Source organism: Xiphias gladius, chromosome 20 (assembly GCF_016859285.1).
Source record: "Xiphias gladius isolate SHS-SW01 ecotype Sanya breed wild chromosome 20, ASM1685928v1, whole genome shotgun sequence".
In the NCBI taxonomy this organism is placed as follows: domain Eukaryota; kingdom Metazoa; phylum Chordata; class Actinopteri; order Istiophoriformes; family Xiphiidae; genus Xiphias; species Xiphias gladius.
In genome coordinates this window covers 11,196,306-11,212,963 of record NC_053419.1, presented here as the reverse complement: position 1 = coordinate 11,212,963, position 16,658 = coordinate 11,196,306, and the positions used below count along the sequence as shown (strand labels likewise).

Genomic DNA, 16,658 nt, shown 5'->3' with positions numbered 1-16,658 from the left:
TCCAAAGATACCAAATATGTCAGGCTGAATTTTGGGGAAATGTCTATAAAATTATGCACATCACATGTATTTCCATTTGTTGAAATAGTGCAGCTTTAAAAAAATTTGAGTTTTGTGTTTAAATATATTTCACTCAGTGTAAACATCATAGAAGTTAAATGAAGAGCTAAAACAAGGTATATATAAAGATGTGTGATGCAGATTCGCACAACACTTTCAACCAATGATACAAACCTTGGTTACACCACCTAACACCAGAGAAGAAATTCACAGAGCACAGCCAATTTTAAGGGAACCTAAGATGGCTTGGATTTTACTTAGTCTTGCTAAATCGGCAGGAAAAACTACAGTGCTTGAAGCATTTTTAAATCTGTCATCACACCTTTCACCTTGTAGTGTGACACATTTGGTGCTGCCTCTGCTGCCTATTACGTATGACTCTTTTTAAGTTTGTTTTACCTACAGGACACACATGGCTAAACCCAGAAACTGTGTTTGTGGTTTCTGTGTGTGTCTGTGTGTGTGTTGGGGGTAGGGCAGAGAGAAGGCTTGCATGTACCTCTATATGGGTTTTGTATACGTGGTTATACTGTATGTCTGTGTGAGTTGGGGAGGGGATAGGTCAGTCTCCTGTCCCCATTGAGCCACATGCCAAGGGCCATTAAAGCCCTTTGTAGCGGTGCACAGTGGAAGGAAGGCAGCCAATGGCCCTCGGATGAAAACCTGAGTGGGTGGAGGGTTCGTGAAGGTGGGTGTCAAAGGCAGGGCCGTTAGGAAGAAAATCAAAAAGCCATCAGACTTGTTTGTGAGAGACGATTGTGCTGCTCAACGGGAGGGGCAGTGTTTACAGTGCATTCAGAAAGTATTCAGACCCCTTCACTTTTTTCACATTTTGTTGTGTTCCCTCATCAGTCCACATTCAGTACCCCATAATTACAAAGCAAAAACTGAATTTTAGAAATGTTTGCAAAATTATAAAAAAATGAACAACTGAAATATCACATTGACATAAATATCCAGACCATTTTTTTCATTACTTGGTTGAAACATCTTTGGCAGCGATTACAGCCTCGAGTCTTCTGGGCAATGACGCAACAAGTTTTGCACACCTGGATTTGGGGATTGTCTGCCATTGTTCTCTGCAGATCCTCTAAAGCTCTGTCAGGTTGGATAGCGGGAGTTGATGGACAGCCATGTTCAGGTCTCTCCAGAGATGTTCGATAGGGTTCAAGTCAGGGCTCTGGCTGGGCCACTCTAGGAAATTCAAAGAGTTATCCCCAAGCCAATCCCGCGTTGCAGTGGCTTTGTGCTTAAAGTATTTTTCCCGTTGGAAGGTGAACCTTCAGCCTGGTCTGAGATCCTGAGTGCTCTCGGCCAGGCTCTCGGCCATGATGCTGCTGCCACCGTGCTTCACTGTTGGGAGGGCACTGGGCAGGTGATGAGCGGTGCCTGGTTTCCTCCAGACGTGGCGCTTAGAATTGAGGCCAAACACTTCAATCTTGGTTTCATCAGACTAGAAAATCTTGTTTCTCACAGTCTGAGAGTCCTTTAGTGTTTTTTTTGCAAACTCCAAGTGGCTTTCATGTTTCTCTCACTAGGGAGAGGCTTCTATCTGGCCACTCTGTCAAAAAGCTCAGATTGAGACCACTGTGCTCCTGGGAACCTTCACTGCAGCAGAATTTTTTGTAGCCTTGCCCAGATCTGTGTCTCAACATAATCCCGTGTCTGAGCTCTACAGGCATTTCCTTCGACCTCATGGCTTGGTTTTTGCTCTGATATGCATTTTCAGCTCTGACACCTTATATAAACAGGTTTGTTCTTTTCCATACCATGTCCAATCAACTGAATCTACCACAGGTTGATTTCAATCAAAATGTAGAAACATCTCAGAGATTATCAATTCAAATGGGAGGCACCTCTGCTAAGTTTCAAGTGTCATAGCAAAGGGCCTGAATACTTATGTCAATGTGATATTTCAGTTTTTCCCTTTTCTTGTTTTTTCTATGTCATTATGGGTTATTGAGTTTAGATTGATGAGGGAAAACTGAATTTAAATTATTTTAGCATCAGGCTGCAACACAACAAAGTGTCAAAAAAGTGAAGGAGTCTGAAAACTTTCTGAATGCACTGTAGATTCCAGTGGTAGCACTTTATCAATCAAGTTCTGGTGACTGAGATTTGTGCCCATGATGTTTGAAGTAGATTTATCATTCTTCTTTTCTTTGAAAAACATTACAATTAAGCAATAAAATGACCTTTCAGTTGTGCTCTCGGGGGAGGGTGGGCTAGACTATTGGCCCATTATTTCCAAAAGTTCTTACAGTCTCATGACTTGTTTTGCAACCACATGAACCCCTAAATAAAACTGGCACGGTTTCATTCTGAGTTGACAAGTGCAGTTAAACCAGTGTCATCTCACATGACACATTGGGGGGGGCCTGTGAACCATTATTGCACATGTATTCTCATATATGCTCAGCGTTCAGATCTCAGGTCCAACCGTCAGTCACGGGTGTATGCACTGATTAAGATAGCAACACCTCTCAGTCACACACCCGTATATCACATATACACTCAGTATAACTTCCCATTAAATGTACATGAAAAAGGAACCCAACATACGTATGTTGTATTAAAAGCCGAACTGGGGCAGATATAGAAAAGTGCCTACAAGAAAGTAATCAATTGAATTACTCTGCCAGGATCACGTGGTGTCTTACAGAGAAATGGCTTTTATGCTTGCGTGTGTGTGTGTGTGTGTGTGTGTGTGTGTGTGTGTGTGGGTGGGTGCAAGTGCTCAGCATTCACCAGAGGTAGTTTTCTGTTGACTGGTGTGACTGGTTGTTGTGTGCGGCACATTCCCTTTGCTTCGATGGGCTTTCTTTTATCTCAAACTTTCTCCCTTTCTCTGTTTGACTGGACCTGCCCTGCAAGTAGCGAGCAGACCTCCGAGGTGTCTTGAAGAGGCCACTTAAAAAGAACTAAAGACAAGATCTGAGACAACTGGGGGGGGTTCAACTAAATCCCTAGATACTCCCCTCACACATCTCCTCCTCACTGTACCCAGCTATTCAACATTGACCCCCCCCTTCCCTCCCTCCCTCCCTCCTTTGGACACCCTGAGAGCCCTGTGCTCTGCTGTCCCTTTCTCTCTGAAGCCCTTACCTAAAGTCTACCATCTCTCTTGCTGTCTGTCTTTTGCATGACAATTATACTCCCAAGTCCATGGCCCAGGACAATGCTTGTATAGTTGGGGTTTGATGTCTTTTAAGCTATTGACCGGGCTTTTGTGGTTTCCCCAAGGTTCCCTGATCCTAGACCTGCATGGCTTTGTATCTGTGAGGGCAGAGAGAGTGCTGATCTGCTGGTTTTAATGTATTATGAGATCATTTTTAAGGTTCAGAGGAAGAACTTCTGTCTAATGGTAGATCTCAATCTGGGACCATGAGCCCCCAAGGAGACCATGAGATAGTTTCGGGGTGTAACAGAATGATATGTTTCTGCTAAACATGTTTTCTGGGTTTTTTTTCATTCCACTTCTTGCATTTATACACATTTTATGCCTCTAAACCTCCTCTGATGAGTAATTAAACAGCACAAACAGTGCAAAAGTCACACCATTATTTACTCAAATTGCTCACCAGTCAGGCAACACTCCATTATAAGCGGCCAGGAGGCAAAAATAATGGAGAGATATAAGCTACTAAAGCTGCAAAAAGAATGAATACCAAGCCCCTTCGTTTCAAGCTGGATACTACCCGTGCAAAAGATAGCCCTACATAACTTGATTATTGCACCTGCAGACAACACCACGGTCCTCCGACCTGTTTTGGACCTTTAGGGCATTTCGGACTGGATGCCAAGGTATTCGCCCTCAGTAAACCCCCGGACCTGCAGACCAGAGTGAAACTGCTGTTTGGTGTTTGAGGACAGGGGGAGGGAGAGGAGGTGGGTGTGGGGCGGAATCAAAGGGTTGAGACTTATTGTTCGAATCTGAAAAGGAGCTAATGGTCGACCATCGCAACTCGGGATCTGAAATCCACGGGGTGCCCCGGGGCCAGGTCGTACAATGGCACCCCCTCTCCCTCCCCGCAGTGCGTCTTCCTGCTGCAATCTGCGGCCAACGACTCGCGCTGGGGGAGCGCATCTATACCGGTGAATCGACCATCCAGGCTTTTGAATTTTTTTTTTTTTCCATTTCTTGTATGGCAAGAAATCTGGAATTAAAAAAAAAAAAGCAAACATTTCAGTTCGTCCAAATCCTGCCTAAACACACCCTGACAGTGGAAGGTTTTAGTGTTGTCTTATAGCTATACTGTAGGCCACGAATATTCATCTTGAAAAAGCAGTATTAAGACTTAAATCTTGCTTTATCTGATATAAAATACCTAATCCCCGATTCAAATACAACGATCTAACAGACCTAAGATAGAGCAGAGCTTCCGTTATTTGCAGTTGCTTAAATATAAAAGTTGAACTGAAAACCAAAACACATCAGCTCCAGGGCGTCGAGTGCATTCAGTCCCGAAGCGAGTTCTCCAGCACAAACAAGCTTTTACAACGAGCTTAGCCACACATCTTCCCGTCTTATCTGCTACTACCTTTCATTGGTGCAACCTTCTCCCTGCGCATCTCCTGCTTTCTAAATATTACACTCAGGGGCCATTTCAGGTAGACGTTTAAAAAAACAAAAAATTTCTCCCCATTACAATATGTGTTGCCTAATTTATGAGCCGTCAAAACAGTCTTATAACCTCAGCCTAAATTAACCTGCTCCACATCTGTTTGTTTCAAATGAAAACCTGGTCCGATTAATTAAGCTAATTTGTTTTATCACAGTTATTGAGGATCACGGGGTCACCATATTTGATTTATTTTAAATGTTAGGGATTAAAATGAATTCAGTGACAGGAATTTTCATATCAAAGCCATCTCCTTAAAGAGGAATCATTTAAACAAACCCAGCATTATAATTCATGTATGTGTTGAGCGAGATATAGTGTTACATTATGTATTCACAGTAGCAGTGACCCGTGTCTATTTAGCAATGGAAATACGCTTTTTAATGCGTCTTAAAACTGTTGGATTATTAATCTTTTCCCAAGATGTGCTTTACGAAGTTTTAATTTCACTTTAAAAACAAAACAAAACAAAAAAACACGGTTGATCTGCCGCAACAAAAAAAAATGGCTCGCAGTGTGTGTGTGTGTGTGTGTGTGAGAACACGCCCACTACTTTGGGAGGAATCAAGGTCATTCACAAACTCGTCATCAGCTGTGCGCAATTGTCTGCGCCAGCCAATGGGCGAAGAGACCGGGCGCTCTCCAACACCCGCAGCTGTGATTAGGGAAACCCGTGGAGCCCTGGCAGGAGAGCGGCATTTTGAGCTTGAAGTTGAGGCGAGTGGCGGCGGCGGTGTGAAAGACGGGGACTTCATGGAGTAGGCCGTAGGTGTGTTGGTGGTTATGTTGCACCAAAGCGGCGACTGCTTAGGCCTACACTTGCGCACAAACTTCCCCCAAAACGGACTTTACTCGGACAGGCGCTGGTTTATTTTCGGAGAGCATCTTCGTGTCTTATCCCTCTTGGGTTTGTGCGTAAACTCGAAACGGATGAGCAGGTTCGAAATCAGTCACCACTAACTTTTTACTGCTACCTTAAATTTTTTCCGACGCGTGCTTGTTAGTAGGCTTTCACACAGTGTGGAAGATGTCTGAAAGATCGCAGAGTCCGGAATGCCAAAGCAGGCCGTATGACTTCAGCCGGGCCAACCCTTGCACCCAGGTTTTGGGTCAAGATGGTTTGGCCAACGCCGCGTCATTCCAGCTCCCTCACAGCGTTCTGCCAGACCCGAGCCTCCTCTACAACAAATCCTGTTATAGTGGCATCACACCGGCCTCTGCGCAGACCTTTTTCCCTTTCCCACCTGTGGCCAGTGACTACAGGGGATCCGACCTGCAGGCTGGGGAGTTTGGGCAACCCAAGCACTGGTATCCCTTCGCTGCGCCCGAGTACACCGGCCAGGTACCCGGCGTAACAGCAGCTACCCAGCCTACAAACCTTAGTCCCCCCATAGCCGAGACCCGGGAGCAAATCAAGCTGCCCGAAATAAAGACTGAGAAGGACACTGGCGATGACTACTCAACAGAGATAAAGGGTCAGCAGTACCCGACACCGCCCGCCTCCGCCGCAGTGCCCCATGGAGTCTTCTACCCTGCGGCCTGGAACCCGTCCTTCTGGCCGGGGATCGCCCATATCACCCCGCCCGGTAGCAGTAATCAAAATCCCTCAACATCCTCTGCATCTTCGCCTTCTATGTCCCCTTCACCCCCAAGCAACGGGCTTCCAGGAAACGCCTTTTTCAGCGTGAACACAACCCAGGCTGCCCCCGGGCCCCAGACCCAGAACCCGGCCTCTTCCACGCGGAGCAGCGGGTCTTCCAGCGGCGGTTGCAGCGACTCTGAGGAGGTAAGACCAGTCACTGAATCATGTCTGCAGATGTTTTAAAGCGGTTTCCTTTTAATAAGATCTGAAGTTTATAAAGAGAATCTGTCCAGAGGGGTTAAATAAATAAGTCATCTACAACTATGCTCAAGTTGTCCATCTCCAATGGTTTTTGCTTTTAAAATTTCCTGTCACACAGGAGAACCTTTCCACTGAAGAACTGGAGCAGTTTGCTAAGGAACTGAAACACAAACGCATTACTTTGGGTTTCACTCAAGCTGATGTTGGCCTTGCCCTGGGTAACCTTTATGGTAAGTTTGGTTCCCATATGGAGGTATTGGTACATACTGTATTTGCTTTTCAGTTTAGATTACGGAGTTATGATCAGTTGAGTCATAATGCCAATCTGTGATCCTATGTTATCTAGGAGCAACTTTAAGAACTATGCAAGTCCATACAGAAATTATTATTATTATTATTTTTTTTTTGGATTTGTAGTTTGTGTAGTTTTTAATTGGGATTGTTACCTACAACACTAGAAAGGTAGCTACTGATCTGGTTCATTTTGTGTATCCAGGTGTGAGGTCACTGGTTTGCCAAGCGATCAAAATGTCTCTCAAACTGTCGCTCCTGAGATTTTGTTAAGTTAGCTAACACATTGGGATTTCAGCCTAGATTAATCTCTCATCAGTTTTGTTTCTAAGTTAACAATTCTCAGTTTAATTCATGTAATATCTGATGTTTTGTGTTTGCGTGTGCATCTAGGTAAGATGTTCAGCCAGACGACTATTTGCCGCTTTGAGGCTCTGCAGCTTAGCTTTAAGAACATGTGCAAGCTGAAACCCCTTCTTCAGAGATGGTTGAATGAGGCAGAGACCTCGGAGAATCCCCAGGATGTAAGTCTACAACTCTGACATCTGCCAACTAGTTTAAAGGACAACAGATCACCAGGCCCCATGGGATCGGTTGGTCTTTTCAGCATGAGCTAACTTCCTGCTGAGCTAACCTTAACCAAATCACTGTGGTGTTGTGAAGCGTATTATGCCATCCAGTTGCCATAGCTTTTTAGCGATCACAGGAAACCTTATTTGAAGCTTATCCCACAAGCATTAATTTCAACAAAGGGGATAACCATCCATTCAGTACGTAACTAGTCCTAGTTAGCGCATTTCATACCGTATATCATGGCATACACATCCTCATAAATGTATTTGACACTGCATGAACTCTTACTAACACATTCCTGATTCCTCAGATGTACAAGATTGAAAGAGTATTTGTTGACACCAGAAAGAGGAAGAGGAGGACTAGTCTGGAGGGAGCAGTGCGCTCTGCTCTGGAGTCTTACTTTATCAAGTGTCCCAAACCTAATACCCAGGAGATCACACACATCTCAGATGACCTGGGCCTGGAGAGAGATGTAAGTACAAAACGTTTAAGTTTGGCTTTTAAATAATGTCTCATTGGTCTTTCTTCTTTTTTTTTTTTTTAAGTTACAAATGCTGTTCTTGGCAGGTGGTACGTGTTTGGTTCTGCAACCGCAGACAGAAAGGAAAGCGCCTGGCCTTGCCACTGGATGAGGAGTGCGACGGCCAGTATTACGAGCAGAGCCCCTCCCCACTGAACATGGCCCCTTCCCCCATTCCCAGTCAGAGCTACCCTGCTTCCAGCTACCCTGGAGCCCCTCCTCCCACACTGTACATGCCCCCACTTCACCGACCCGATGTCCTGAAGCAAGCCCTTCACCCCGGACTTGTTAGTCACCTGACTGGATAAACGTGCTCAGGTAGTCCCAGCCAAATTCATAGCTTACCTTCCCAAGCCTCTTTGACTCCAATCGCCTGACTGGCCAATACTATTGGTAGAAAACAGGATAGAAACAATTCAAGGGAGGAGGCCCTTCTGTTCACTGCAGCAAAGAGATGGATCAAAGTTGCTTTGTGTTCCTGTTCTTCAGCTGAAATGTAACTGCAATGGGCCACATCCTCTAACCATGACATGAAACGCCACACCAACAACTGGTTTGACTTTGAAAATTTGAACTGAAAGTTAAATCTGCCTTTTGTATTATGTGGTCTTGGATTATGCATAGTAAGTTATTCCATAGGCTTGAGTCAATGTAGGTTTAGAAGAAATAATTGGTGCTATATTATTGTCAAGCTATGGAATGATTGTGTAAATACAAGCAGGGTTAAAGAACCAGGGTATTCCATCCACTTATGCTAAACCCTGGGAAGGTTTTCTGTGGTGCACATGTCGAAAGATCTGGGTTATCAAGGGAATCTCAATGTGAGAAATGCTTAAGAACAGAATTCATCCTCGACATTTGGGTCAATATTTGTGCAATACTTCTGTGTCCCATCTGGAAAGAGCAGCTACGGTATTTGTCTAAACCGTCTCCACTGGAATGGAAAACAAATTCTTAAGATGAATTTTTCAATTTTTTTTTTTTTTTGCACAAAGTTGCTTTTTGTAATGTTTTTGTATTCTTTTTAAAAATGTCCTGTTTTGTATACCAAACCCAAATTTTGTCCTATAGTTGTTGATTTTCATCGACATCTTGAGCAAATATTTTAGCAAGAAATGGGGAATGATGAGATTCAAAGTAGTAATTTAAGTGAATGTGACAAATGTTATGTTACTCTCAAATGTCTTAGCTGCTACGATCGCCATTTGCACATTGTCAATATTTTCTCTCAAAGTCTCAGGTGAATGGCAGTGACATAAATGTCTGACTTCATCAGCTATTGAAAAGTTGACCAACTCTGTTCGAATACCTCATTTTGATTTCATCGTAAATTGTTTTTGTTAATGTTGAATAACACTTGATACTAAGTCAAGTCTGAGTGCTCACTGGAGGTGTATTTTAAGAAGTTGCTTTTTACTCAGATGACAATTTTAGAAATGAAGACATTAAATGTCAGTTACTCTCCTTCACCATGCATCGCATGACTTAAGTCCCTAAGTGACCATGAAATTATGAGCAAGAACCAACTTCGAGTTGTCACTTGAACATTTGAATAATCTTTGATAGTATCTTGCCTCATGAATAACATTACTGACTTGAGTATTTACTGTAAGAGCGCAGTCATACCTGTGACTAGCTATTTTTTATAACCTTTTCGCAACAGATTGTAAATGGATTAATAATTTATTGAAATGTTAGCTACACTGAGAAGTTTGCACTCAACACATCTTTAACCTGAATGTGTATCTGCATCAAGGGAAACTGACTTTTTTTCCTTCTTTGAAACATCTCTATATGCAAACTACTTATGTACTGCCTTTTTTTAAAAAAAATTTTTCCCCCCAGTAAATATTTGCGGAACCACAACTGGGGAACTGAAATGATAGTTTCTTTAATCTAAAAGAGGTGTGTCGGCAAACTGAATCATTACTCACAGTAACTGGAAAACACCTATTCTTTCACACAGGTTTGAAGCCACTCAGCTGTTTGTTGGAATTCATTGTGTTGTAATTAACAATTCAATTAGGACGGGGAAACAAACTAAACAAGATTGATGTTTAACAGATCAAACATGAAATGACAGTTTTGGACAACTTCAAAGATAGATTACATAGTGGATAAAAGAAATCAAATAGAGGATTATTAAACATGGTGCCTCATTTTTTTTTTTTTTTTAATATTGCAGTATTGTGAAAATATAAGATATATTTAACTTAAAGTCATTGTTTTATTGCACTGACACTGCAGTACTGGGATCAATTTAATGCTGGAGTCTTTGTCCCCTTTGAACAAGCTATTTGAGCTTTTATTGGTAAGCTTTTTGTAGGCTATATTCTGGGGATCCCCTGTTATTTCAAGGAAGGTGACGTCCATAAGGAAGCATTTAAGATGGAACCAAAAGCAGCATTTTGCCTCAGACATTAGGCTATATTTTAAAATTTTTGTATTTTAAATGCATTGATCACAATGTGTCCACCAAGGATCACTTGGCATTCTTTAATGGATGATGTAAGTAAGGATATACTTAACTAATTAATTAAATTAGATCAGATACAGTCTTGTCTTTACAGTACATGTGTTCAAGCCTGGGAGTTGGTGCAAGGAATGGGCTGTGTTTTGGGAAACACGCTTTTTTGCTAAAGGCCAGACGAGAGGATTGATACTACTCTCAAATCTGTTTGATAAACGTGAAGCTATAGCCTACAGCTGTTTAGCTTTACTTAGTATAAGGATTGGAAAAAGAAGAAACAACTAGCCCGGGTCTAACCAAAGGTAAAAAAATCTGCCTGCCAGCATCTCTAAATTTGCTAGCACTAATTAAAGCATTATACTTTCTAGCTTCAGACAGGGCCAGGCTAGCTGTTTCACCCAGGTCAGTTTGTACTAAGCTAAATTAGCTAGCTGCTGGCTGTAGCTCGATGCTATGTAACATGCAACCAGGGTGAAAACAGTGTCTGATGATTCTTTTGACAACAGGTCAGGTGTTAGGTATAAAGTGCTATGGATTTACATCACATGGTCAGTGTTCTTAATTTGAAGTAGATAAAGCATGCTAGTTGTGTTGGTGGTGTGCATACATGGTGGATTCAGCAAGTTTTCAGACCCTTTCACCTTTTGCTAATTTAATTGTGCTGTAGATTTAACTTTAGATGGATAAAAGTGATTTTGCCCATCAATCTACATTCAGTAACTCATTACAATGTGAAAACATGTTTTTAGAAGGATTAGCAAATTTATTAAAAATGAGAAACAAATCTCTCATTTACAAAAGTATTCAGACATTTAATTCAGGACTTTGTAGAAACCCATTTGGCAGAAACAACAGCTTTGAGTCTACTTGGTTTTGTCTCTACAGGCCTGCACACCTGGATTTGGGTAGTTTATTTCATTCTTCCTGGCACATCCTGTGAAGCGCTGTTGGATGGGATGGGAACTATATGTGAGCTGCCATTTTTAGGTCTCTCCATAGATGTTCTATGGGGTTTAAGTCTGGGGTTTGATTGGGCCACTCGAGGACAGTCAGAGACATGTCATGTAGCTGCTACAGCGTTGTCTTGGCTGTATGCTTCGGGTCATTGTTTCCCCAGTCTGGTTGCATTCATCCTTCCCACAATTCTGACCCGCCTCCCCGTCCCTGCCGCTGAGAAGCCCGCCCATAGCATGATGCTGCCCCCAACATGCTTCACCATAGAGATGGTATTAGCCGGGTGATGTGCTCTTTGGAACACTCAGAGCCTTAGAAATCGTTTTATACCTTTGCCCTGATCTATGCCTCACCACAGAGGTGCTGTTATCACAGAGGTCTACAGAGAATTCCTTGGTAATCATGGCTTGGTTTTCGTCTTGACATGTAGTGTGAATTGTGGGACCTTATATACACAGGTGTGTGCCTTTCTAAACTATGAACAATCCATTCAGTTTGCCACAGGTGCATTCCAATCAAGTCATAGACACATCTTAAGGATAATTAAAGCGAACAGGATGCACCTGACCATAATCATGAGTGCCACAGCAAAGGGTCTGAATACTATTGTAAATAAGAGATATCAGTTTTTTATTTTTGATAAATCTCCCAAAAAGTTTTTAAAATGTTGGACAAGGTTTCCTGAGTCTAGGGGATTTAATTCATCACATTTTCATTAGTAATTATTGTTTTCCCCCTAATTTTCTACCATCTTTTCATCCTTTTTCTGTTGATCTGATTATTACAGTTTGAGGTTGTTTTTTTTTAAACTGGCACAGCAATAACATGACAAATGCATTAAGAATCATAAAGTTAGTCCTAAAACAGAAAATTAGGTAATGATGTCTGCGTGTCAGAAATGCAATGTGAAAAATTCACAATTTGTCAATTAATGATTAACCATAACTATGCAAGCTCAAGTGTTATTAGCACTCACCCAGGCCTCTAGGTCAGAGTAAACTTTATGTCGAGGTAAACTGTTATACTGTTTGCAGATTTTACACAATCTTTCTCTCCAGTCTGTGTACAGTTTCACTTTCCAATGTTGTTTCCAGGTAAAATATTCATTGTAGCATTCCTTGTCCTCTGCCAGCTTTTGTAGATATTTTCCTAAATCTTTTACTGTTGCAAACTCATCAACATGGATGAAAGAATTAGGTGGAGCCACAGCTTTGTAATCACTCAGCGGCGGTCCCATGACGACAGGCACCGCCCCACCTTGATAAGCATTCCTCCACAGCTTCTCTGTGATATAATCTTTGGCGACTGAGTTCTCAAAAGCCAAATAGAAGTAGCAGCGAGAGATTGTAGGCAAGAGGTCTTTAGAGGGGAGGCGTTTGCTTGTCCAACGCCCATAAACCTTCACAGGAACTGCGGTATTGAGCTCACTGTACACTTGGCTTCTCTTGTGGTGGCTCCGGTAGTTGCTAACAACCCAACAGACCAGAGAGCTCTTATTCAGAGGGATGTCTTCCATCAGATGTCCTTCAGCCTCCCTTGGTAGCAACTCGCCATAGGGTACAGTGACATCAGCATCCCTCCTGTAGGTTATGGTCATGTTGAAGATATAAGCGTACTGCTGCAAGTTTCCATTGTAATCAGGGGCCTCCAGGGACATCCAGGCCCACCTCTGGTATTGCGGCCGTGGAAGGTCTAAGGGCAGCTTCTGGCGGCCCTGTATCAGCTCTCTGTTGTGGAAGACCACCACGTCAGCTGAAGAGAACAAGGATCGCTGGTCCACCAGTCTACAGTGAGGGATGCGGTAGAAGTCCCAACACACATCACCCCTCAAGCTGAATGACCTGCTGAAAGGCCAGTACCACAGCAAGATGGTCACATTTCTGTTGCTGCTGAAGTTGGTGGGATTCATGGCTGTTAGAACCTGGAATCTTATCAGCCATCCATTGAAAAGACAAAGCGGTAAAACACAGAGAAAGGAGAGGAGGATGCGCTTCTTCACCAAACTGAATAGAGTCTTTTTAGTGTTATCGCCCTCCTGTCACAAAAGGAAATCAAGAATTAGTATTATGAAGGAGCAATGAGGTATTTGTGTCTTTACCTTTTGTCTTAAGCAAATGTTAAATGACAACATGAAAAGTAGCCCTACACATTCAGGAATAATATTTAATTTTAGTTTAAGCTACATCAAGTTTTCATGCCATTTAAAATCTACTCAATGTTTTTAATGGGGACCCACAGGCAGAAACAGTGCAACTGATGAGTATGCTCTTGTTCTGACATAGATAAACAGGAAAAGACACCACTTCAAAAGGGGATTCTCAGGGTGTGGCAGTTTTTCCTTTTAACTGTGAGGTAAAAACACTGATATCCAGATTAATTTCCCCAGAATTAATAACTGATGAAACACCTTTTTGTACAAGCCATGTATGGTTTGTTCTAGTGTTTGTGTAGAACAACCAACTTTAAAGGAACAGAAACTCCAGAAAGAGGCACTTGGAAGAAAATCACTCAAACTGTAGAGCTAGAAAACCAAAAGACACTCCTCTTCCTGAAATTACTTTCTTGAAATAAGTTAAACTCTTATGCATGAGTCGTCATAATACTACAATGAGGACTCACCATCAGATATTCTGTCTCAGCCTGCGACTCCCAGTATGAAGAGAACTCACCACCATCCATTCAAATCAGAGACCATGACATTTCTCTGTTCAACCACAACTCAAGAGAAACTTGTGTATGCTTGGTTTTGCCTAAATGGAAAAAAGAGAGAGTATTTAGAGAAATAACTGCTGTAGCCACAGTCAGTCTCATCCACTGACACCCTTCATTAAAATGATGGGCACACAAAAATTTCATGACATTTGTAGGGTAACTGGGTGCCTGCTTTGTTTGTTTGTTTCTTTAATTAATCCAATATCCAATATAATCAAGGTACAGAGAAAAGTAATTGGTCGTTGTGATAATTCTCTCCCTTCCTTAAATTTATTGGCTAACTGCTGTATCTGTTCCCCCCTGGGAAGGTATTTTATGAAATTTGAAATCGTAAAGATGAAGAAAGCAGAATGGTAAAACAGGTCACAGACTCAATACTACAGGGTTTCACGTTGCATAAGACAAAGGAAAAGTCCTGCTACTTACTTGGGTACAAATGAGGAACTAATAAAACTCAGAGAGGATGTGAGAAAGGACAAAGAGCTGTAGAGGGTAAGATATTCTGGCAAATGTTCTTGTATGTGTGCATGAAAGCGAAAAATCGTAGCAATCGTAGCAAATAAACAAATTAATAAATAAATAAATTTTAAAAAACTGCATTGCACAAACCTGTGGAAACTACCACAAAATGTGCAGTAAATAAAGATGGAGATGTTATTGATGTCGTGGATATAATGAACCCTCCATATCTCTCTTATTTTATTAGAGAGTGACTTTTAGTCTCACACTATAGCTGTGAACTCAATGAGATTTGAATGGGACCTCAAAATTTTAACTTTTTATGGGTTACAAGATAAAACATGGTGTCTGTTTTCAGATATGGACTTTTTTGTCTAAAGTAATAAAACTAGCAGGATGTAAGTTATGTTTCAATTTTTTCCTTTACATGATACATTATGATGTTGTTGCTGCTGTTACTGAATACTTATTCAGGCTTATTCGCTGCTAATATTGCTTTAATCCAGGTTTGCATAGCTCTTTGCACTGCTCTGCACGTTATAATAGGACAGCAGCGAGCAACAAAGCTAAAACAAATCTCCCATCAGACTGCAAGCTGCCATTATTATTATCCATATTTGCAACAATAGGTCTTTCGTAACTTGTGTGTTCTGAGGCAGTTAATGCAACCTTCATTGTCATGCCTTACACTATCTGGACACAAGATAAACAAAGAGGAGTCTGCAGGATGAAATAAGAAGAACCAGGATACTAAGATAAACAGACCTTCACTGGGTTACATCAATAACCAGAGATTATAAAAGCAGACTTTACCAATTGCACCTGTCATCTGATAACATAAAACAAACTGCTCAGGTAGATTTCATTTCATTCCCTTTCTTTTGAGGCTTAAATCTTTACTTAAAACGACACCATATAATGAGAAAAAGTCGTTTCTGGATCACATTGCTGTACAGAGACAGCCATACGTTCATGTCTTTGTAGAACACGATAACAATAATTTATAAAAAAGTGGGCATCCAGATATGATTGGATATTATTAGAGACATTCATTTTTAGGTGAGCCCTCTGTGGTTGAGACTTACAGATGAAATTTGCACAGGATGCAGTGCACAGACAGTGCAAAGTGCTCTGACATGTGGATTTTGTCATAGAGTGAACAGATACAAAAGAGTATGTGAAAACAGCACATTTCAGACCACATTGACCAGAGAGATGCTTTACGAGAAAGAGAAAACCCCAAGCTTCCTCCACTAACCTGATCATGAAATGACTTGTTTGTGATCCATCCTCAGGCACCACTGATACCATTTTTGGCTGCTGCTGGTAAGAATAAAATGCTAAGCTTGAAGTGTCTAAAAACCAAAGGTACAGCCCCTCTCAAGGAAATGAGGTGTGGCTCTTTGAAAGATTGCTGCATATGATTTGAGCTCAGCATTATGTTACCTGCTCCCTCTCTCTATGTGTACATCCTCCTCAGTTCCTGCCTTCTAGTAAATATGATGTAGTTTTATCCCCTCTAACTCTTTGACACAACTCCGTAAAACAACTAAGTGTGATTACCAGCTGTTTGCTGCATATGTGCAATGAAAGAAAAAGAGGAACTGTTTCACATGGTCTAAAATGTAGATGGTGGTTACACAAGGGCGATCACACACTGGTGAATCATCATCAGTGAAACTATTGTGGATAGTAAAATATTCTTTTAATGTAATTAATTTGGACATGTGTGCACACTAAAACCTATTCAAATCACGTGTTTTACCCAGACTCTGTTCCAAACCAGTCTGAGCAGCAAAAAGCTCTATGTGTTGCCTTTAGAGGGGGAAAAAAGCCGAAAACTTTATACAAAAAAATGTTATTTTATAGTGTATATTAATGACATACTTGTGCTATCAATAGGTTGGTGTCAACCTTTTTAGCACTTAGAAATGAACAAGCAGATGTGCCAGCAGCAGGATGTGGCTGATAACCCTCTATCTTTCTCAAGATAGAGGGTTATGTTCCAGGTCTTATTTGACTCCTCACAAGTTTCATTTCTCCATCCAAATGTATAATGTTCATGTCATCTTTTTTATTCCACAATGATCATTACAGGAATATATATATATATTTTTGTTGTATTATCTGTTTTTAACACTTTTTGTTCTA

General features: G+C 41.5%; 2 protein-coding genes across 2 annotated transcripts; one reads left to right on the top strand and one right to left on the bottom strand.

The window, feature by feature from the left end:
- Window positions 1–5,323: 5,323 nt before the first annotated feature.
- On the top strand, window positions 5,324–9,687 carry pou5f3 (POU domain, class 5, transcription factor 3). Its single transcript, XM_040157404.1, has 5 exons — window positions 5,324–6,468; window positions 6,644–6,755; window positions 7,210–7,340; window positions 7,700–7,864; window positions 7,960–9,687. The coding sequence occupies exons 1-5, from the start codon at window positions 5,710–5,712 to the stop codon at window positions 8,218–8,220; spliced, it is 1,428 nt and encodes a 475-aa protein (XP_040013338.1). The 5' UTR covers window positions 5,324–5,709; the 3' UTR covers window positions 8,221–9,687.
- Window positions 9,688–11,156: 1,469 nt separating this feature from the next.
- On the bottom strand, window positions 11,157–15,818 carry LOC120806347 (fucosyltransferase 7 (alpha (1,3) fucosyltransferase)). The gene is made up of 3 exons (XM_040157406.1): window positions 15,766–15,818; window positions 13,956–14,086; window positions 11,157–13,371 (listed from the first exon to the last, which is right to left on the bottom strand). Exons 2-3 carry the CDS (start codon window positions 14,013–14,015, stop codon window positions 12,292–12,294), a joined length of 1,140 nt encoding a protein of 379 aa, XP_040013340.1. The 5' UTR covers window positions 14,016–14,086; window positions 15,766–15,818; the 3' UTR covers window positions 11,157–12,291.
- Between the last annotated feature and the right edge of the window lie 840 nt (window positions 15,819–16,658).

Bases quoted from the DNA above. Each gene is read 5' to 3' on its own strand.
- pou5f3 (XM_040157404.1), top strand. From the start codon at position 5,710: ATGTCTGAAAGATCGCAGAGTCCGGAATGCCAAAGCAGGCCGTATGAC. The intron at 6,469-6,643 runs GTAAGACCAGTC...CCTGTCACACAG, and splicing joins GTTGCAGCGACTCTGAGGAG to GAGAACCTTTCCACTGAAGA. The intron at 7,341-7,699 runs GTAAGTCTACAA...CTGATTCCTCAG, and splicing joins CCTCGGAGAATCCCCAGGAT to ATGTACAAGATTGAAAGAGT.
- LOC120806347 (XM_040157406.1), bottom strand. From the start codon at position 14,015: ATGGATGGTGGTGAGTTCTCTTCATACTGGGAGTCGCAGGCTGAGACA. The intron at 13,372-13,955 runs GTGAGTCCTCAT...CTTTTGTGACAG, and splicing joins CTGAGACAGAATATCTGATG to GAGGGCGATAACACTAAAAA.